The sequence below is a fragment of the Ailuropoda melanoleuca genome, chromosome 7 (genome assembly GCF_002007445.2).
Source record: "Ailuropoda melanoleuca isolate Jingjing chromosome 7, ASM200744v2, whole genome shotgun sequence".
NCBI classification, from domain to species: Eukaryota; Metazoa; Chordata; class Mammalia; order Carnivora; family Ursidae; genus Ailuropoda; species Ailuropoda melanoleuca.
Window position 1 is genome coordinate 13,404,227 of NC_048224.1, and position 23,745 is coordinate 13,427,971.

Consider the following 23,745-nt stretch of genomic DNA (forward strand, 5'->3'; position numbering starts at 1 on the left):
TGGAGAGGAAACGAATCCCAAGCAGACTCCCTGCTGAGCATGGAGCCTTACTCGGGGCTTGATCCCGGGACCCTGAGACCATGACCCAAACTGAAATCCAGAGTCAGACACTTAACCGACTGAGCCACCCAGGGTGCCGCAGATGAGTGTTATTCTTTAAAGTTAATGAAAATCTGTATTGTTCACTGAACTAACAATATCTTTCTCAGATCCCTTTAGGCAAAGAAGTACTATCAGATATCTGTCTTATTGTTAATACTTAAGAGACTTAAACATTTTTATTATGTGCTTTTTAGAAAAAAGATTCTCAACTAATATCTGTAAAAGATGTTTTACAAGCATTTAATATTCATTTAAATTTTTTTTTAATGGTTTATTTTTTCTTGTATTTTTCTACTGAGATGTAACTCACCTAACATAAACCTCTTTTATTTTTAAACACCTGCTTTCTCCTCTAAATCACAGAGTCTGCCAGCACTTTCACAGGCCCTCCCCCAGGCTGTGGGGCCAGGATTTGGTAGCTGGTGCTTAGAGAAAGCCCTGGGTTGCATCCTTGCCCTGGGATTTTGCCAGCGGCAGCTGTCACTCACTGGGACAGAGAGACTGTTCTGGGATGTCTCATTCAACACTGTGCTTTTCTCCTGCTGTTCTGACCTTAGGCAAACAGACAAAAAACAGAGCCTAAACATCAACATAATACTTCACGTAAAACAGGGTTACTTTTCTGTTTCAGTATGTTTATTCTTATCTGTCTGGGTAATGTTGCTGCTTTTGACTCAATTTATGGTTGATGGTGATTTCCAATTACTTCCTTTTATACTCCTATCCACCAGTTTTATTTTTCTCTCCTAAAGATGACAGAGATCATATTTCTGTGTTTTGCAACTTTGGAGACTGTGCTAGGTGCTTTATTGTGTCATTATCTACCTCAATAATCTTGGCAGGAAGGTAGTCATTACTTCCATTTTACAAATGAGCAAGGTGAGCCTCAGAGATTGTGTCTTAGCCTCTAGCCGGCATGGCTGTACTAACGCCCTGGTCTGTCAGATCTCACGTTCGATGCTCTTTGTCCTTTGTCTAAAGAACTTGACTCTGGTCTTCAGTGAATTTCATCTTTGGGTCGGGGAAGTATTTTTAGAGATAAAGAGCTATAATAAATGTAAATATTTAATTTTAAAATTTTATTATTAAAAAATAGCACATTAAAGTGGTTCAAAAATGGGTATACAAGGAGAAGTTTCCTTCTCACCCTTGATTCTGGTTGCCCAGTTCCCACCCTTTCAAATAGAAAATGAATAGTGGCTGTTAATTTCTTCTGTATTTGTCTCATAACTTTCTTTGCATATATAAGCAAATGCAAATACATAGTCCCCATCCCCTTTAAAAAAGTAATTGGTAGCATTCCAGGCACACTGTCTGCATCTTGTATTTTCATGAGAGCTCTTTTTATATCAATAAAGATAGCTTTCTCATTTGTTTTTACACTGGGATTTGCCTTCAAATGGTATCTCTACTCTAAACCATTTACTCGAGACAATTGAACACCTGTATCCTCACAAAAACTTTTATAGGACTATTCTTGGCAGCATTATTCATAATAACCAAAAAGAGGAAACAACCCAATGTCCACTAATTAATGGAATGGTAAAACATGGTATATCCATTCAATGGAATATTACTTGCCAATGAAAAGAAATGAAGTACTGATACACATCACAGCCTGGATGAATCTTGAAAACCTGCTGTGTGAAAGGAGCCAGTCACCAGAAAGCACATCTTTTGTGGTTCCTATTCTGTGAAATAGCCGGAATAGAAACAAAGCAGATTAATTAGTGGTTGTCAGAGGGCAGCGTTGGGGGAATGAAGAGCGACTGTTAATGGGTATGGGGTTTCCCTTTAGGGTGATGAATATAGCCATGGCAGTGGTTCCACCTCTCCATGAATTACTAAAGGTCACCGAGTTGTAAACTTTAAAAGGGTGAGCTTTATGGTATGTGAATTATATCTCAATAAATGTGTTATTTAAAAAATTTCAAAGGTGCCTGGCTAGCTCAGTTGATAGAACATGCAACTGGGTCTCAAGGTCATGAGTTCAAGGCCCATGCTGGGTGTGGGGCCTACTTAAAAAAAAAAAAAATTTTTTTTAATAAAGCTTAACTTTTTTTTTTTTTAAAGATTTTATTTATTTGACAGAGAGAGAGAACAAGCATGGGGCACGACAGTCAGAGGGAGAGGGAGAAGCAGACTCCCTGCTGAACAGGGAGCCCGGTGCGGGGCTCGATCCCAGGACCCTGAGATCATGACCTGAGCTGAAGGCAAACGCTTAACCAACTGAGCCATCCAGGTGCCTCTATAAAGCTTAATTTTTACTTCCCATCTTTTTAGTTGTTATCTGTATCCATATAAGTCAGTGTCTCATAACAGGACTGTTATAATCTGGAGATTTCTAATTTGTCTCATCACACTCTGAATCAATTGAATCTTTTTATTAGCAGGCAGTATTTAATGCTTCTTTAACGTCTGTGGCTTCTCCTAAGCCACGTGGGCACACTGCTCACCTTGGCAGAGTTCTGTCTATTCTCTGTCCCCGACGGCACTACTTTTATTTCTGTGAGGAGTCATTTCTCAGGTTGACTTAAGCATAACCTCTTCTTTGGGTATCATTTCAATTTAGAGCTGTCAGGCTATTTCTTATTGCAGAAGTTATTCACAGATATTAATTCCCAGGTTCCAGCTGAACCAACGCTGTTCCTGTCAACATACTGTCTGTTACAAAAATGAGTTGTCCTCCGTCCAAGTCTTCCACCTGCCCCGGGTTGTCTCGTACCGGAGCTGGAGCTGGGCAAAGACAGTGACATTTTTTTTTTTTCCCTTAAATCTTCCCTCTCCTGGGGTGTCTGGGTGGCTCAGTCGGTTGAGCCTGAGCTCTTGATTTTGGCTTGGGTCATGATCTCGGGGTCTTGGCGCTGTGCCCTGTGTTGGGTTCCACACTCAGTGCAGAGTCTGCTTGTCCACCCCCCACTCCCTGTGCGTGCACTCTCAAATAAATAAATAAATAAAATCTTCAAAAAAAAAAAAATCTTCCCTCTCACTGGTGAATGAATACTTTGTTGGTGATAATAGGTTTTTGGTTTTTGTTTTTTGTTTTCCCAAACTCCATTGCCTTTGGATCTTGTATATTGATCGTTTTCTCCCCCCCCCCCAACAGTAACTAGGACCGATTGGTAAATAGGAGGAAACGTTGAAATCAGGTGTTCTAGGGTTCCGTCTGTTTTCTTTTTGTGTAATCCTATTAGCTCAGATACGTGCTAAGGAGTTTTTGGCAGGAATCGAAAATTCTGTATTTTGTGGGAAGGATTGATTTCTCACAATGAGGTATAAAAAAATAAATGAATATATCTCTGGCCAATACACTTGCCTCATTTATTCATGCCTCTTTTTGTTGGTTTTTCAGCTTTCCTACAAGCTCACGTTCCCCATAACCAGCATGTATGGATCAATATTTACAGCCTGGAGGATCCTGGAAGTAATGAGAGAAGAGTCTGCGGCCAGTGACTGGTTGTTTTCCGTAGAGTCTTTGCTCCCTATCACCACAGTGATCCCTGTGCATGTTTTCCTTTTGCTGGCTCATCTCCTTGTTGAAGATCAAGGGCAAAATCTTCGCCAAATACTGAAGGTTGCTACGTTATTAGCCCAAGCAGATTCCTCTCAGGTAAAATAAGAAAATAATGCAACAGTTAACAGGGATAAGGCTTAACTTTTGGAATTGAGATTATTCTTAGTTTGTGGATGACTTTGATCAAAGTCTTAAATTATGGGTTGGTTCTTTTTGGGGGGTGGGGAGCTATTTTTATCTTCTCAATTTGTTTTTTTTTTTTGTCTTTACTCTGAGTTAATGAATACTTGATGCAAACGTCTTTTTAATGAAAGCTCATGTCCAAGGGAAATCTGCACATGATGCTATTCTGGTATTCTGGTTCATTGGTAGATTTGCTCATTTGTAACACCTTTGTTAACTCTTGCAGCCTATTCCAAGGTGAATATCCTTTAGTTCTAATACTGATCTTTTATTTTTATTTTTTTAAAAAAGATTTCATTTGTTTTTTAGAGAGCAAGCACAGAAGTTGGCGGGGAGGGGCAGAGGGAGAGGGAGAAGCAGACTCCTCGCTGAGCAGGGAGCCCCATGCAGGGTTCAATCGCAGGACCCTGGGATCATGACCTGAGCTGAAGGCAGACACTTAACCGACTGAGCCACCCAGGCGCCCCTAATATTGATCTTTTAAAGTGGATGCAGATTAATTAATTTAGGATAAAGATGCTTATGCACTCGGCATTAATCTCTTTTTGACTTTTGGCAATTCAATCCTTTCTTCATTCAGTCATTTAATAAACTAAAAAACACTGGGTCCTTGCTATGTATGGTAATGAACATGCTGGGATATGGGGGTAAACAATTATTCTTCCTATCTCCACAGAACTTGGAGTGTAATAAGCAGTCAGACATGAATAAGACTCCTCTTCCCCCTTTAAACTACCCATATATTTGGTCTAATTTTTCCCTATTGGATAGACTGAAGGGAAGGGTTTCCTAATCAAATAGGTATGGTATGTGCTTATGCTTCTTTTCAACCATGGTGACGAAAACGTTCATCTCTTTATGGAAAACTTGTGTTCCTACAGGAAATAATTTAGTTGTAGAGGTGGGAGAAATATGTTTATATAAGATGTGAAGTTAATGTATTTGGATTCTTTTTATCCCCAACTTGTCATGCTCATTCCTTTTAGTCAAGTAAACAACTACTGATCACAAGAGGTTCCTTCTTAAACGAAAAACAAAAACAAAAGTTTCCTTCTGACTAGACCTCTCGTGGTCTGATTCTCCAAGTGGGTCTGTAATGTTCTCAAAGTACCTTTGTGTCATATACGGTGTAGGCATAATGTGAATCATTCCACTTTGCTTCCCACTTCATTCCTCCCCTCCCCTCCCCTCCTGTAATAATTTGGCTTCTAATAAATGTTTTCTTTCAGTGTGGACGCCTTATAGGATAATATCTTTATAATAGGTAATACATAGATAATGCCTGGAGATTATCTAAAGAAGTGCCATAGTAAGTTACCTGACCTGTGTATGCCGCTGATGTAAAACATATTACATCAAATTATGTGTTGATACTCAGGAAATGCATTGGTCTTTGAAATTCTAGGGTGATACTTTTGGTTATAAGTAACAGAGACACATCTGTCTTAAATAGCTTTTATTAGCTCCGGAATTTAGAACAAGCGTGGCCTAGACAGTATATTCACTGTATAGTTTCTTTGTTTCCTCTGTGAATTGGCTGGCAGCCCAAAGCCTTATAACCTTATATTCCATCCGAAAGGAAGAAAGATGTAGAGGTATTTGGATTGACCTTGTCGGGTCCTGTGCCCACACTGAATCAACCATTGTGGCAGGATAATGGGACACTTTAATGCACTTTAATTGGCCATCGTGGGTAGGATGGAAGTGGGTGAAGTGTCAGCCCTGTCTGTGCCGCCAGGATCATGTGGATTGAGGGTGAGGGTGGAATGATTCACCAAAGGAAAAATAGTTTCCTGGCAGTACGAGTGGGAATATGCTAAATAGGCAAAAAATGTAGCAGAGGACTTCGCAGCATTCTGGGAACCCCGCAGTGGAGTAAGTGCATTGCAGGTGTGCCAAGAACATCTCCCCTCTGAGCTCTCAGGCAGCCAGAGAGTTGTCCAAGCTCAGGGTGCTTGGCTGGTCGCCTCTGGCCACCTGGTGCTTCAGATATTTACCCCACTCTCCTTAGAAACTTGATTTTCATGTGGGCGATGAAACGGAAGAGGTTGGGAAGTACTAGAGTGACCATCAGGTTGATTTATTTATTCAATAATGTTTAAGAAGCAGTGGAAGAAATCGAAGTCAGTATGTTATACTTCTGTTGATTATTTCTTGGATAGTTTTGAAAGAAATGAGAGTGTCATTGTACTGTTAAGATGAGTAGTAGGGTGAAATGCGTAAAGGGTTACTCAAATTCATGCATAAGCAAAGGCAGTATCATTAATATGAACTTAGGAGTGGAGTTTGTGTTAAAAAGACAAAAGTATCCTTGAACTAGGAGATACAGTGTTTTGTTGTTTTTATTCATTTGAGAGAAAGAGCGCAGGGGAAGGGGCAGAGAGAGAGAATCTCAAGCAGACTCCCTGCTGAGCACAGAGCCTGACACAGGGCTCAGCCCTACAACCCCGAGATCATGACCGCAGTCGAAATCAGGAGCCCAACACAACCGCCTGAGCCACACGTGCGCCCTTGGGAGAGACTGTTACTTTCCTCACTTCTTATGAAGTGACCATTTCATATCCTTTCACTGGACCTTAGTTATAGGCAAAGTAGCCAGAAGGAAAGGACTGAATATTTGGAAAAAGCCAATTTTCCAATTGTGAGTAGATAGGTGAAATAGACTCCGTTGAAATGAGTTATGATTGTAATCTGTTACTGGCGGGTTGTTTCTATTTCATTAACTTGACAAGTCTGCTGTCCTTTCTCACCTTATAGAAAGAAGCTCTATTATGTTTAAGCAATCTTTGGCTCAGATTCATGGGCAGTCAACACTAAGGTTGATTGATTGATTGATTGATTGATTGATTGATTGATTGATATGAGAGAGAGAGAGAGAGAGAACAAACAGAGGGGCAGTGAGAAGGAGAAGCAGGCTCCCCGCTGAGTGGGGAGCCCGTCGCCAGGCTCAATCCCAGGACCGTCGCCAGGCTCGAACCCAGGACCCTGAGATCGTGGCCTGAGCTGAAGGCAGATGCTTAACCGACTGAGCCACCCAGGCACCCATCATGGGCAGTTGATGCTAAACAGAAGTCTTGGACTACGAATAAGCAGAAGCTAAGTAAATAAGTAGGTGAGAGTAGGAATTTCGAGGCTGTCTTCCACCTCTGTTTTGGTGGTCACTTAACCTGTATAGTAGAATTTGTTGCCCTTCAGTATGCTTACTAAGGATTGAGTTTGTGTGTCAACCATGATTTATTGAAAGAATCCTATACTGTAAGATCTTGTGAGAAAAAGTATTTGAAAAATTTGAAGGAGGTGAAGTATGTTTTGGTATCCTTGTTACTATTATTCTAAGGTATTAATTGAAATTATGTTTAGTGCTGCTTAATGGTAGTACCAGTCAATATCAACTAGTACTGTTATATTAGTGGAAAAGGGCTTTTTAAAAAACTGTGATTGTGTTACTTCTTACCTATCCTGCAGTTTGATGGATCCTCTTCCTCTGTGAGTTTTTATCCTTCATCTCTCACCTGGTTCCTGTGGGGCTGCATTTTCCATGTGGTCTAATAGCTTTAGGGCCTTGGAAGACTGATGCAGTTAAGAAGTCTGAAGGGAACTTGGCTTCATGAGTACCATTTTAGAGTTAACTAGATGCAGACGATAATGTTGAAATAACCAGATAATTAAAGCCACAGCAATAAATTGACACTTGGAAAAAATGGGAAACTTTTGACCCCCTATCTAGGAATGCCATCAGTAGTTACTGATGATCCTGATAGTTTTCTTACCTGGACATCGTGAGTTTGAGTTTGCAGAGGACTCAAGCTCGGGTCAGGTAGCGTTCAGTAAAGGGGAGAATGTCTTCTAGTGTTCTGGGGAGAGATCCAAGAGCGAGCATCCTGTGTAAATTCCCATGGAAGTCTTGAAAGTTTTAAACACATCAATTGAGTTTAGAGAGGGTTTTTCATACCATAGCCTGTGCTTATAATAAATGAGAGTGCCATCTATTTCCTAAATTAGTGTTTTTTCTGGAAATAAATTTGATAGATTGGTGTGCTTTTGGTTATGTTTATATAGTAGTTCCTGCCTTTCTGATACTGAGTAATGTTATTTTCCTTCATTTTGATGGAAGTCATTCAGACTGCCTTCGGAGATGCTTGAAGGAGAATTGAAGCACATGGCTTCATGGCTCATGTACAGTAATGTCCAGTTGGGCTTATTCTTTCCTCTTCAGAGAGCTATTTCCTACCTTTGCGAATTGCTCAGGACTTGGTTTCATCAGGTATGAAATCAGTGGTAGTGAATTGTAAACACGGACTCTACTAAGTTAATTAAGGGATAATGTGGACTCCAGGCCTAAATGAGGACATTTTCTGAACTTTATAGATTTTTCATCATTTTTTTTTTTCCCTAAGTAGTCTTCACACCCAGCGTGGAGCCCAACATGGGCTTTGAACTCATGAACCTGTAATCAAGACCTGAGCTGAGATCAAGAGTCAGGTGTTTAAACGAGTCAGGTGTTTAAACGACTGAGCCACCCAGGCACCCTTACAGGTTTTTTTTTTTTTTAAAGATTTTATTTATTTATTTATTTATTTATTTATTTATTTATTTATTTATTTATTTATTAGAGAGNAATCATATTTTGAACCCTGAGCCAATGACGGGAGAACTTGTATATAACATAACTGTGGACTGTTTGGAAATGTCTCACATTGACAGGACTTCCTTAAGGAGAGGTTAATAACTCTTAATCAACAAGCCAGCTTCAGGTAAACTCCGTATGTTTACTTGGGACTCCCCTAACCAAACCCCCAAGATGTTTTCCAGACCCCTGGGCCCTGTGAGAAGAAAAGGCTGTTACAAAGTTCTTAAAACCTTCCCTATGTATTAGCTTAGCTATATTATATTAACCATATTATTAACTAATTTACTATAATATTATAATTTATTATATATTTAACAGATTATATATAAGGCATATAATTATAATTATGATATTGGATATGTTATTAACTATAGTTTCCCTATAGTTGTTGGAAGTGAGACACTCCATCTGATCCTGGAGAGTGGCAGAGGTGTTGAAGGAAGCTGTTTTCCACATTGTAGTATGTTCATACAAAAGCCTTATTGGAATTATTAGGTGCTTAGTAGTAGATCTTCTAAATATATGTAGGAAGAACATCTGACAAAAGATTATAGTCTCTTTTGGAAACCAGGGCTCCTTGTTAGTGGTTTTAAAACCTGAGAAAATGTGTTTTCTTCCTATCTTTCTGTGTATAGTATGAGTTTATGGCGAGATTACATAGGTATCGGCATTGAACATTAACCACAAAGGTTAGTAATTTTTAGGTAGGCTGAGATGTTTTAAAATGAAATCTTATAGCTTAGTATCTGAACTTCAGTGGAATAACTCTAAATATTCCATGTAACGTTCATCAGTTTCTTTTTGACCATCTGATAGAATATGCCATGGGAGAAAGTTTATGAACTTTGACTTCAGAGAAGTACACATTCCTTCCTTAAAACCCACCGTCATTGAAGAGCTTAACAAATTAAGTTTTGCAAAGCTCACTGTGTCTGTCAAACCCTTGGTACTTGCTTACTTTTCTCTTATTTGGAAGTGGGGAGAGAGATATGGGTTTTTTCGGTGGTTGTTTGTTTGTTCGTTTATTTATTTATTTTTTACTTGCAGTTTACAACTTGCCGGTCTTTTATTTCCCTTTTATGTTTTGGTTAGGTCTAGTTAAAGGTCTTGCTTACTGGGAACAATTGCATTCTTTGAGAATTTAATTTTATCCTTTGTAATGTTTTCAGGGCTTAATTTTTCCCATTTGTAAAAGTGTACACACTTCTGAGCCATTTGAAATCACTTACGTAGCTAGGTTCATGGCCCATGACTTGCTGGTCTTTCAAAAGTCATATATTGTCACGTAGTAAAAAAGCTGACTTTCAGGGCAGAATCCTGTGATAGTTCTACTCTGGGTCATAAGCCATATTTTAACATGGAAAATGAATAGGAAATGTGTGAAATTTAATGGTCTGTAAGTTACTGCTGTGAGAAAAGGAGAGAATATATTCTATAAAAGAACTTGCACAAAGAGTCTTTGGACACTTTGCACTCTGTTCTATTGTCACTGAGTTCTATGAATTGCTACCCCCTGAAGTCAGTCTGCTTTCTATGTTCTTCACACCAGCAAAAAGAAGCCAGAATGTACAGTACTTTTAATAAAGAGCTTTATGGATAAGAAGTGTTGTACTACTATTCCCTCGTAGCCATAGCATCGATTATGCCTAGAGCAAAATTGGGCTGAGCCTGTCAACATGAAACAATTAGACAAAGAGAAACACAGACCGAAATTGAAGGTCAGGTGTCTATTCCGTTCGGTGGTAATATGCTCATTTCTTCTTTATAAACCCCACACAGATACCTGTAGAATAAACATGTTTTTAACTGGCATTTGAATCCCTTACTGTTTTTATTTTTTTCTTTTTTGCAGAAAGCCTAGAATTTATACGCAGCAAGGAGTTCTATATCAATTTCTTGCCTTCCCTGAGTGTTGATACTGGGCAGAGTTTCTTTTGAGGAGCCTGTAGATTGTAAATTGCTTAAAATTCTCACCGAAATTGTTTGATTGTGATTTTCAGGTCCACCCTATATCTCTGTGATATTCAGTAGTTCTAACACACTGAAACAGAAGCATTTGTCTTGTCGTGTCACTGAGCACTGAGCAGAGGGAGGGGGTGGGGCGGGGCCCAGTGCTGCGTTGAAATAGTGGAGTCTGTCTGCTTCCAGTTAAATACCAGGTAGAGTAGCTTTGTGTTCTGGGTAAAACTCTCTAAGGGGACTACCTGCCTGAGATGGGCTTATAGTGTTGGTGAAGCGGGGGTGGGGGCATCAGATTTTGTGGCAGCTTTGAATTTCAAAACAGGTATGAGGAATTCCCCTCAAGGGGAAAACACACTGAAGTCCACCATTTCCAGAATAAACATTTCTTCTTTTAACGAGGGGACAGGGAAGGGAGAAGGTGGTATTGGTCTCCTGCCTACATGTATCATGGCCAGAAACTCTCAGGTAAAGTTGCCAGTTGACATCCTTTACCATTCATTCTTCAGCTCTTCTGAGTCAGCCCTTCAAGTAAGAGGAGAGGTTTATTTAAGGAAACACTGCTTTTCATCTACAGGAACAACCCATACAAGTTCCCTACAGCCAACTTGGCATTGATTCATAAATATAAATGGATAATGAAGGCTCACCAGACTTGGAGAAAACATAACAGCATTAGTAACCCAAAGAATCTGTTTTCAGAAGAAAGAGAACTCAGGGAGAAGAATATAATGAAAAACAATCTAAGTCCTGAGAGGTATCGGAAAGCTAGTCTATGATTCTGTGTTTTTATACTGTAAACAAAAATACTGCTATGAGAAAGAAGAAATTCAATGATGAGGTTTTAGAAATGGAGAATGTGATTGCCACAGTACATAAATGGAGACAGGATTAGTGATTTACAGAACGTGCAAGTAAATATTTCAGAATACAGAACAAAAAAATTTTTTGAGGTTAAGACACTGAGGGTCAATATTGGGAGTTCTAACTTCTTTCTCTGGAAATTCCAGTTGGTGGAATGGAGAAAATGAAGGCAAAAAACTTAAAACATGACAAAACTATTTCTTGAGCTGAAAAAAGACACAAGGGTACAGATTGTTAGGACCCTTTGAAAGCCAAGCAGCGTATGTAAGAAGAAATCAGTACCTAAATTTGTCCCCAGAACTTAAAGGATGAAGAGAAAGTCATGAGAGATTTTTAGAGAAGAATGGGGACAAGAAAAACTTAAAGTAAGATTGATCTTAATTTCTTAACAGCAGCAGAATACGTGCTGGAATACATGGGGTTATTGCCTTCTAATTTCTTGGGGGAAAATCACTTTGTACCCAGATTATTTGTCCCTATTATTCTACCTTTTATGACTGATAGAAATAAAGGCTTTTCCAGGTGTGCAAGAATTCAAGAACATTTCTTGTTTGCTGATTTTTTATGGGGGGCAGGGGAGGAAATCCCTCAAGGATGTGCTCCAACAAAATGGAAAATGAATCCAAGAAAGCACAGAGAAGAAATGTTGAGTGGTGATCAAAATATCCAGTAAACCTTATGGTTGGTTTAAAGTCAGTATTTATAGAGTGTGAAAAATAATTACCTGGAGCTAAAGTCCAAGCTTTAAAACATGATGGGGGTAGGTAGTGGAATTGTGATACTGTGAAGAGTTGAGAATGTGCTAAGGGTGGAACTGGAAACTGAGTAGTTCTTGATGTTAGTAGAAAAAATAAGTTGAAATATGCACATAAGCCCTTATTAGTAACAATTAGGGATTTATAATTTCTAAATAATATAGCAAAAGGAAAAAAGAAAAAACCCTAAAAGGATGGCAAATGTGAACATAAAATTAGGTGGTAGGAATAATTCGAGTAGACCAGGTACGATAATTACTGTGTGTGAATTATCAAAAGAAAGGCTCACACACTCTGTAGTGTTTCTAAGAGGCAAACCTTGAGACAGGTGACAACAACTTGAAAATAATGTTAACAGTTAGAAGCTAGGTAGATGATTAAGATAGAAGATGTGGTAATATTATCACCCAAGGTAGATAATACAGCATCCAAGATAAAAAGCCTCACACAGGACAAAAGGTAGTTTTTACTGACGGAGATAGATTCTGAGGTAGATTCCAAGTCCAATTTCATTCAGAAGCTGTTCCATTGAAGTAAGGAATCAGAAAAATACAGCTGATGGTCATGTTGCTATTTTTCTGGAGGTTCTAGCCATTGTTCTTTCACGAAAAAGAAATAAAACTTACATGTGGGGGCGCCTGGGTGGCACAGCGGTTAAGCGTCTGCCTTCGGCTCAGGGCGTGATCCCAGCATTATGGGATCGCCCCACATCAGGCTCTTCCGCACTGAGCCTGCTTCTTCCTCTCCCACTCCCCCTGCTTGTGTTCCCTCTCTCGCTGGCTGTCTCTATCTCTGTCGAATAAATAAATTAAAAAATCTTTAAAAAAAAAACTTACATGTGTACTACAAAGGAAAAAGCCAAAGCTCCTTAGAAAATGAAAGAGAATTTACTGAAAGCTGTTGCTTTTAGAATGGATAAGAGAGTTCATTACAGTGGATAGATGTAAGATCAGTGTACAAAACCAGTGATTTTCTTTACCAAAAAAAAACCCCCCAGTAAATTAGATAACTTTGGCAGTATATGGGAAAGGTATAATTTATAAGTAGTGTAGAAGCTATAACTTGAAATACTAGAAATGTATAGAAACAGTTTGATGTAATTATAAAACGTCACCAAAACACACACAATGGCTTCTAGTATGATACTTTAGATATGGAATTCACGTCATAAATGTTTATCATTGATTGAAATTTAATGCTCTTATGATTGCAAGACATTTCGTTTTGTTTTTTTCTGTTAATTACCTTTAATTGGTATATGGGTTCTGATTCATTACCATAAATTCGAGGCCAAAAGATATTCAGTTAATCAGTTTCACGTTTAGAGCCGAGGGTCCAAAAGAGAAGTGTTGGTCATGTTTGTCAGTTTGACTGAATTCTGAGTTCTGTTGAGTAAATCAGTTCTAGATCTTTTGATAACCTGGCTCGTGCTTTGGAATAAATTCTTCTATCCTTAATCTTTCAGTGCTAAATAGTTTTAAACGTGGTCTACTCATTAGCAGTTATAGTATCTCCTTGAACAAAGTAGTACTGAATAAAAATAGCTAACGTTGACATATGCTTATAAAATACAAGTCACTATTTTAATCACTTCACTATTAACGATTAACTAACTCACAAAGAGCTCTTTGCGGTTGCTACCACTACTGGTTAGGAATTGAGGCACAGAGTTTGCTTAACTTCCCCAAAGTCACACAGGTAGTAATTGGCAAAGTCAGGATTTGAACCCAGCACATATGGTTCCAGAGTCTGTGCTCTTACCCAGTATGTTTTACTGTCTCTACAACTTTTAGTTAAACTATTAAAAAAGTTTTTTTGAAAGAGTAAACTTTCACTAACTTCACATTTTTAGGATTGGGCCAGTCAGTTGTAGAGAGAATTAAATGCTAAGAGAAGAGCCTCAACATTTGTTTGAAATCTGGCCAGATCTTCAATCTTGTGTGATTATTTTTGCCTCCATTATGCTAGCTTCCATTGGCCCTTCTATAAATAGGCAAATCATATTTAGCCTGATCTTTATACCTAAATAGAACACCTATACACAGTCCTAACTCCTGAAGGCATTGATTAATGGGAAGATTGAGAAGGTCCAAGTGAATCAGCAAATCAGCAAGCATGGTTGCAATTGAGATTATCGCTTAATGGTCAAAAATGATTTCACGCTGTTTTGTTTGTAATGATCCTTTTTTTTAAAATTTTTAAAATTATTTTATTTTTTGATGTAAAGTTCGATGATTGATTAGTTGCGTATAGCACCCAGTGCACCATGCAATACGTGCCCTCCTGAGAGATTCTGAAATGTAATCGAAGTCAGGAATTAAATTAGTGAACAAAAAAAGTAGGTTGTTGTAGTCTTTTTGAAAAATAATGTCCGTCAGTGTTGAAGAAAATTATACGTTATTATTAGGTTTGAAACCTTTGAAATATTGGTAAGATATATAGCTAATTCAGGATCTTGAAGGGGCATGACAGCATCAGTTCTTCAGTGAATAGTTATGGAGAACCTGTTTGGGATGCACGTTTTAAATGGCACTTAGGATACAAAGACCCTTGTTGGAGGACTCACAGTGCTTAGGGAAGATAGCAATATCCGATTAGAATACCATGTGGTGAGCGTGATAATGCAGGGAAGCATAGTGTGTTATAGGACCAAGCCCAGAGGGGCAGCAAAATCATAATACAAAGACTGCCTGAAGTAGGTGATTCATGAGCTAAATCTTGCAGGACAAATACAAGTTCAAAAAGAGTATCTTTGAAATGAACTAGAAGCAGTGTATATTGCCTGTTTTTATGCTCTACAAAACATTACTTTTTATATATGACATTTATGTGGTCCTTCTTGAGTACCATTTTGGGCAAATGGTGGAATACATACATTTCTGGAGGTGTTGGAGTGGGGTTTTTGTTTTTGGGGCATGTGTTTGTGTGTGTGTGTGTTCGTTCCCTAGCAGTAATATATTTGACATTTCAGATAGAACTTTTTGTTGTTGGGGAGTGAAAGAAAGCCATTGACAGTCACAATTGTAGATACTATCTGATAGCTGTAATTGTAAGAATGGGTCAGGATTTGATGGATTTGATGGGAAAGGTCTATTCCAGAATTCCAAAAGTAGGACCGCTGGGTTAGTTCCCCTACCAGAAGTCTTGAGACTTATTTGGTCCCTTTGTCTTCTCAGCACACTGGACTTCTACCCTACCAGTGATAATTTTGAGCTTTTCATGATGGATAGTATAATAGACTCTTTGGCAAGTTGTCAGAACAGTTGTGTAATGCAGTTGGGCATCCTGAAGCCTGTTTATTTCAAATGAGGAGACATGGTTACAAACTGAGTGGAGCCAGACAAGTAGTTAAGGAGTGACTTGGGATGATTTCTGTGTGTCAGGCTTCTAGTGTATTGATGGGACTTTCAGAGACCTCATGTCCTCTTATTCTTGCTCAGCACCATTTTTGTGATAATGGATCATATCTGCATTTGAGACGATTTGTGTCCCTCCCCCCCATCTAGAGAAAATGAGCATGTAAAAATACATGTAACTTGAATTTATATCATACCAGAATTAAACAGTGCTAAAGATGATTGAATATGAGTAAGCACAGATTTGCATTTTTAGATGTCCTAGAGTTATTTTGAACATAAGCGGTCTCCGATGGAAATTTTCAATATATTACAATTAGATTTAGAATTCATAAAAGGAATTCCTTAAGGGAAACAGTCTTGCTTGTTTTGTCTCCTAGTGACCTTGGACAGTTCCTGGTCAGATTAGTTCCTGGACAGACACCTGCTTTGTTGCCTGATTGAATTAACACATTAATATATTAGTTGCACGTATCAACCCTACTAGAACCAACAAAACCCTATTTTCCAGTATTGTCGTGTGTTATCCAGACCAATAAAGGGAACAGTGTGGAGTCCAGGGATAGAATTTAGGTTTGGCTAGATTACAGTAAAATCTTATTAAATGAAATCCTATTAATTTAGGGTTCAGGGTAATTGGATACAGGCTGAGTTAAAACATAAGCTGATTTTGAAGCTATTGTTTTTAGGCAGTTTGGGCTTGCTCATTTGCATGAGTACAATGAATGTGCCAATTTAAAATGATCACATTATCTATTCATTAAGACATATCAGCAGGGACTGGTACTTGGCAACACTTGGCTAATTAGTTTGTTACAGTATGTACATGAAAGTAATCGAATTTTGTTTCTTTAACATTTTTCTCTAATCCAGTCTTTCCTACCTTCATTGTTTCCAGTAGTCTGAATTGTTATTAGTGATAATTATACTGGTGGCATTTTACTCTTTTTAGGTGTATTTAGTTGTCAAATTGTATTCAGTTTTTAATGGTGCATCTTGATCTATGTTAAGTGGAATTATTGTGGAATTATCATTAAGCTTGAAATACTGTAGATACCTTGTTTTTACTAGGTCTCATTTTATTAAGCATTTTCAGAACGTTCATTTTGTCGTGTATCCCCTCTCTTGTTCTCTCCCTTTCTCTCTCTAGCAAACCTATATGGCAGGTTCTGGTAATACTAAGGTGAAAGGGTATGGTCTTTGTTTTCAGAAATCATAGAGCTGAGTGTGTTGACAGAGGCATGAAAATGTACTGTGTAGTGCAGAATGGTGACTGCCATTGTGGAGGTGTGTAAGTGTCCGTGGAACTTCTGTGAAGGGGAGCACAGGTTTCCCTGATGCAGCGGACAGGGAAGGCATTCTAGGCAGGATGAAGGGCAACGTGCAAAGACACACATGTGTGGCAGGTTGCAGTGGGGGAACAAGGCAGCAAGGAGTACTTTATTAAACTGAGATAGGGTACAGGAAACCATTCCTTGAGTGGATACTGGGCAAGTGTGTGGAAGCAAGATCCTGAGAGTTTTGCAGTCAGGCAGGAGAGGAGAATTTATCTGAGAGAGGAGATAAAGCGATATGACAGGATGTTAGAAGTGTTGGTGGGGACCTTGAAATAGCAAAATGAAATTGTGAGACAGAACACCAAGCAGAACTTGGAGAGTAATAGGAATAAACTTCGATGTCTGAGTACTACTGCAGTTTTTAACCCCTCACCCAGAGTGAGGGTCTAGAAGTTAGAAGATGACAGGAGAGGTGAAGAGAAGGAGGGGATTTTTGGGGCAAGTTGCTGGCATGCTGAGTCCTACAGTTGCCAGCATCTCACCTCAAGCCTAGTAACACGACTTCAGTGGAACCCCACGTCTGTTCTGTCCAACTATGTGTATCCCTGGCAGTTGGGGTGGAAAGATGTTTAGGGTGACTGTCCCCAAGATCTAGAACCTGAGAGTGATGGCCTGGCTAGCCGTTGTGATCCTGGAAGTAAGGGAGAGAGTACTGGCTACGTAGGGACGGCTTGTGTGCCTAGAAGTTGTCCAAACAGAAGATGCGTTTGTGTTTCCAGTGGGCAGAGCGTGGGCAGCATGGGCAAGAGAATACAGTGGACTTGTCTCATCTCGTCTTACAGGTTTGCTTAGAGAGCTATACACACTTCGTGAAAGAAACAGGATTCCTACAGAGCACGTGGGACAGACCGGAAGAGAGCATCTCTCCTGTATCAGGAGTCTAAAGAGAACTTAATCTTGCAGGTTTAGGCTGCTTGCCAAGAAGCCGTAGGAGGGTCCCTTTGGGGCAGGTGAGCTGGAATGACACGCCTAGTCCTCTAGCAGAGGAGTGCTGGCGCTACTCCTCTCCTCCGAGGGGCTGGCCCGCTTCCAGAGAAGGAAGGGGAAGCCACGCCTATCAGCATCCTCTAAAGCGAGAAGCGAAGGGAACTCTTGAGAGTGTCTCCAGCATCACTGTGAAAGAGGACTTCAGCTTCCTCCATTTGGACTTCAAACTTCCTAATTAAGTTCTTTCCAGCTTCCCTGCAGGCAAAGCATCCCTGATAGGACCCGCCATTATCCCCTCAAGCAATAAGGACTGCCCTGAGCCAGCAAGACCCCATCCACGATTGACCCCAAGACAGGGATGGACCCTACCTTTACTGCCCACCCGCATGTACCCACTGACCTTTGGCCTACATTTTCCTTATACAAACCTGGAAGTCTTTTTCAGTACTTTGGAGACTGTCTTTGAGGTTCAAGTTCGCTGTCTTCCCAATGTTAGTCTCACTGAAATAAATTCCTTTCTTGTTTCCCCACCTCTCGTCTCTCTCCCTTTGGATTTTATCGGTGGGTGGCAAGTGGCCAAACCTAGTCTGTTTGGGAACCCTCCAATGGGGCCAGGTGCTCTTGCACTTCTGTGCCCTGGTACAACTGTAGCCTTTCACTGCAGAGATGCTGCATTTAGCCTTCTTAATCTCATCAGCAAGGCAGTAAGAAATGTGTAGATGTCGTCAGGCTGAGGCTTCTGTGGGCACTTAATGATGCCGAACCATTTATTGTGGTGGGGATTGCCATGTGGTTGGTTCATTTCACACCTTTTCCTTTGGTTTCCACTTTTTAAATTTTTTGCACTTCGCTGAGGTTTACCACTGGTGGTCTCCAAATTCACTTTATCTGGAGCTTTTCTCCGTGATGTCCTATGGCCCTTACATTTAGTGGTGAATTGCTGAAATGTCGTGATGCATAAAAGTAATTGCAGTAACCAGTTAAGCCCGTTCTGTCCCTTTTCGTGTTTCTTCTCCTTTGAGGCATTGGAGGGATTTCATTTAACCCACGTAGAAACGAGGAGTCTTTAGGCACATTTCTGTTGCCTGGTGAAAAATTGTTGGTACCTGTTTTAAAGTGCTCAGTGAGCGTCTGATGAGTTCTTAGTTATTTTTTGAAGCCAGGGAGGATTCAGGCAATGGTCTGCAAAATTGCTGAAGGAAGTCCAGGAATCTTCTTTAAAACGGTGGAAAAATAAAGAATCACGCATGCGTATATTCGGTCGTCTTAAATCAGTCCCTCGCTGAAGCAGTGGTGACACATGCTGTTCATGAAAGACTTAATACAGTCCTTCTAATCGGATGAATTGTCTTGTTGTGCAAAAACTGTTATTACACTGTGTGTGAAACCAACCATGCTGCAGGGGGAAAAATTAAATCGCCTGACTGAGAGGTCACTTGTGAATAGTAACACAAGATCTATTACCGTTATTAGGGGCTCTGGAGGACATTCACCCTTTTATGGTCTTTCAACTGCTGGAATGAAATATTTTAGTGGTAAATGACACCCTTCTGGGAAATCCTCCGAAGGATTCATTCTTTGCTGTTTGTACATTTAAAAAAGGGGGAGGGGCCTCGGGGAAAAAAAATCACATTGTTCCTTTCAGATCACTTAAAAAAATTTACAGATTTTGACTTGGTGTGATGACGATTGCCTTTTAATGTTCCTCATTTACACCATTCTTAATCTGGGTCTATTAGTATCACACTTTATCTTTCGTAACATGTCACGCACGTTCGGTAATCTTTTCCTTAGGGAAATTCGTGATCGCATGGAAGCTCAGAGACCAAGGCTGTATGTGGTTTATGTCAAAATCTGAATTAAGCACTTTAAAATTCATGAAATGAGAAGTTTGCTTATTTTGTTTATTTTCTTTAAAGGATCTCTGACTGTATATAAGGAAGATTATGTGAGTATATATTTTAGTTCTGCATGGCAACCATGCTGAGTGGTAAATATTTTAAGAAATATTTTTAGAAGGGAATGAATAGCTATTGATCTGAGGTGCAGCTTTATAACATAGTTATTAAATTGGGAACCAGAGTTCCTTACCTATGGATTACATTCATTATAAACTGTCAGTCCACTCTGGAATTACCATTCTCGAATCTTCTGCCTTTTTGCTATTTTGCTATATATTTGAGAGTAGCTTTGGGGGGGGGGGAAGAAAGAAACAAGACATCAAGAGCCTTGCAAATAATTGGGGTGACTTTTTGGTGAATTTTGAAGTCCTACCTATTTACTCTTCCCATTATTTGATTTTAGCATCTTTTTTTTTTCCTTCTAAAACTTCCTTATTGCCCCAAAGATGTGGAACTGTTACAGTGATATGAATAAGCATATAAATTCTGTTGGATTTCTCAGTGCCTGCTTTTGTTACAGGTATTTTGATGGGTTCATTAAAACCTATCTGTTGAAATGGGGGTTGGTCAGAAGACAGAAGAGAGGGAAGGGAAAATGTTGTCAGTAGGAATAATACATAGATATTTGAGCTTCACCTGGAAATAAAAATAATTTTGTAAAATGGGAGATAGAAGCCCTTTGTCAGGTTGCTAATGAGAGGCTTGACCTAGCCGCTGCTGCTGTAGCATCTTTGGGGATGATGAGAGATGCAAAATGCACTGTTGCTAGGCAACTCTCTTGGCTGCCTTTGGAGCAGGTTCATATGTGCTAAGAGCTAATGAATCCTCATGTCTGCTCTTTGAAACTGTTCAAAAGCCAATGAAGACATACCCGGACATTTAGCATTTACAAGTACCTGAACTATTCTTGCCATGTCATTTACCCATTAAAAATTGACCATTTAGTGTGTACTGAATATTGCTTTATTTTTTCAAGGTGGACCAAGATTTGAGCCCTAATATGTTTTCAAAAAGGAGCTTAATAAGAATGCCTTATCTCCTATTGACACTAGTTAAGTTGTTCCATATGAAGGTTGATTTTAAATTCGAATGCTTTTTTTGCCCCTGCCCAAAGTGATCAGTTGTTGGAACTTGCCCTTTAAGCCTGTTAGAAAGTTTTTAATTACATTGTCTTCATGCCTTGCTCAGCCCAAGGCCATTATTTCTCAAGATGATAGGAATCTGGAACCCCAAACTAATTTTCTAGGTGGCCTGCCTAAAACTCCTTCCCTTTCCATCTCCGCCACCCCAAATCCTGGACAGTAGCCATCAGACAAGCACAGAACATGAATTAAAGCTTGATAAGGAACATCCCCGGATCGGATAATGAATCTGAGTACTTGTAGATTCCAACCAACCTCTAGCAATAACTACCTATCAAGGATATTGTAAGGATTACAAGATTCTGTGCACGAACAATGTTGGAATGTGCCATATGAACACGAGTTTTTACAGCAATTTCCAAGGTATTGTCTAAATCTAACAAGAATTTTGTGTGACTGGATTATTAGATATTAGTCAGGCTTGTTAATAATTTGGTAGGATATGGGATAATTGTAGTGGGATTTATCTGTAACAGGCTTTAGCCTATACCTTGTTTATATTTTGGTTGTATTAACCTACGATTCTTAACCTACCCACCAGCTAGTGGCTACTAGTGTCACAGCACCTAGTATGATACCATGTGAATGATAGAAGGCATTCCATCTATATTTATTGCTTAAAGTTGTGTAAACCTCCTGTATGGATTATCTAAATTGAATTGTTTCTTGTGATCTTGTGAAGTATACTAGAGATTCTATTGTAATTCTGTGTCTGTGCTTTCTCACCTTTAAAATAAGAATAATAGAAGAACCCACCTCATTAAATTCATCATGTAGATTAAGTGAGATAATCCAGAGTAGAGTACCTGGTTTATAATCAGTGCTCAATAAAGGGCATGTATTATTAAAATTGTGGTTGACTTTTATAGCCCCTTTTATTCATTTCACAATTATGCCTTATGTTCAAGGAGCAGTGCTAGGCTATTTAGCAAATAGACATGTTCCTTGCCCATCTGGGGCTTATTGTTATACTTTATTCCCCAAGTACATGAAAAGAGAGCCATTAACTGTTTTCTCCGTGTGCCTGTGTGTGCGTATGTATGTGTGTATGAGAGAGAGAGAAACTACATTTAGTATACTTAGGTGCATTAAGGGGATAAAGAATAGTACTGTTCAATAGAAATGTAACATGAACCCTATATATAATTTTAAATTTTTTGGTTGCCACATTAAAAAAGTAAAAAAAAAAAGGGGGGGCGCCAGGGTGGCTCAGTGGGTTGAGCCTCCAGCTCTTGATTTTGGTTCAGGTCATGATCTCATTGTCGTGGGATGGAGTCTTGTGTGGGGCTCCACGCTCTGTGCTCAGCGGGGAGTCTGCTTCTCTCCCTCTCCCTCAGCCCCTTCCCCTGCTCGCACATGTGCGCGCGCTCTCTCTCTGTAAAATAAATACATCTTTAAAAAGAAAGTGAAAATAAACAGATGAAATTAATTTAAAAAGTATATTTTACTTAATATATCTGAAATATTTTCAAATGTAATCAATATAAAATTATTAATGAAATATTTCATATATATGTATATACATGTCACTAAACCTTCCAAATTTGGTTTGTGTTTTAGCCTTATAGCACATCTCAATTTAGACTACCCACATTACAAGTGCTTGATAGCCACATGTGGCTAGTGGCTACTGTGTTGAATAGTATAGAGGTACTAAAAACATCCCAATGCTCATTTATTCGACATCATTGTAAATATGTACTTAGAAATACTCTTATTTGTTGGTTTTTCTTGGCTAATAATAGCCTTACAGTTCCTGCAGTGGGATAAAAACCTAAAATGATTAAGAACAATAATTATTAAAATGGGGTTTTCAGGGAGGGAGGTACTCAGCAGGTGAGGCTATGTCAAGCAGCTGTGTGTGTGTGTGTGTGTGTGTGTGTGTGTGTGTGTGTGTGTGTGTGTGTACGTAGCCAGTCTTAAATATTTTTACTCTGTTAGCCTTTTCTTCTTTCTTCAGCTGGTCTTGAGTTTCATCCCACTCCTGTTTCCTGAGTATTGATTGGCTCTATGTGTGTTTTGGGCTAATAGTACAAAAAATTGGAATAGTGGGGCTGCGTGCAAGGCACTCACAGGCTAGTGTGGGCCAACAGTTGTGAGAAGGAGGAACTATGATGCAGAGTGTACTGAAACAAAGGTGTGCACGAAGCTACAGTAACAAACATTGGAATATTCTTTGGCCAGAAAGGGCCAATTACTCTATTAGACTCAAATATTTTTCATGACTCTAAAATAATATATTTTTCATGGTTAGTTCATAAGTAGTTGAATTATCGGCTTGAAAACAGAGAAACACGAGGTTCAGTGAGTAAGAGGAAGGGCTAGATGTGCCTTGACAACAGAGCTGAGCAAGAAGGTGGGGGGGGGGGAGCGTGACCAGACTTGTTCGCTGAGATCAAGTGCCTTCTGTGGGCGGGAAGTCAGCTGTCAGTCTCATTGTCTCATTCCTCCAGTGAGCCTTTACTGGGTCCTACAGCCGCCGTGTCAATGTCCGCCTTTTCTGCTAGTTCTGTATCTTCTGGTCCTTTAGTTTGGTTCCATCACTTACTGAAGCATTGTTGTAAATAATTTTAGTAAAATACCCTCTTTTTTTTTTTAACTAAAGTAATATGTAATAGTCATATGTAAAATATCCAAACAGTATAGTGTAGTATATACTATAGTCATAAGGAAGATAAATATCTTGACGCCGCCTTTTCCCCCAAATATATGCACACGACGGCATTGTGTTTTATGAATGTTCCTTTGCAGGGGCGCCTGGATAGCTCAGTCGGGTGAGCTTCCGACTCATGATTTCAGCTCAGGTCATGATCTCAGGGTCCTGTGATCAAGCCCTGCACCCTGCTCGGCGCTCAGCGCGGAGTCGGCTTCTGCTCCCTCTGCTATCCCCGCCTGGCTTGCGCACGCGCACTCTTCTCGCTCAAATAAAAGTTCCTTTGTGTTTTTATGTCATCAGTATGTTAGAGCTATTTTTCCACGATAGTTTATACAGATCTATTTTATGATTGTTGAAGGATACTGGTGTTCCACACTGTATCAATACCTTTTTTTTTTTTTTTTTAATACCAGAAGCTT

The 23,745-nt window shown here is 39.4% G+C and overlaps 1 protein-coding gene and 1 non-coding gene across 3 annotated transcripts in view; both read left to right on the forward strand.

The window, feature by feature from the left end:
- FOCAD (focadhesin) overlaps nucleotides 1-23,745 on the forward strand; it is a 297,598-nt gene that overhangs the window by 98,514 nt on the left and 175,339 nt on the right. For both annotated transcript variants that reach the window (XM_002918527.4, XM_034663973.1), the window contains one exon: nucleotides 3,455-3,712. In XM_002918527.4, the coding sequence (XP_002918573.2) occupies nucleotides 3,455-3,712 (258 nt within the window). The remainder of the gene's footprint in view (nucleotides 1-3,454; nucleotides 3,713-23,745) is intronic.
- LOC117803206 lies at nucleotides 472-600 on the forward strand. The gene has a single exon (XR_004626899.1). It is a non-coding gene; the product is annotated as a small nucleolar RNA SNORA30/SNORA37 family (small nucleolar RNA).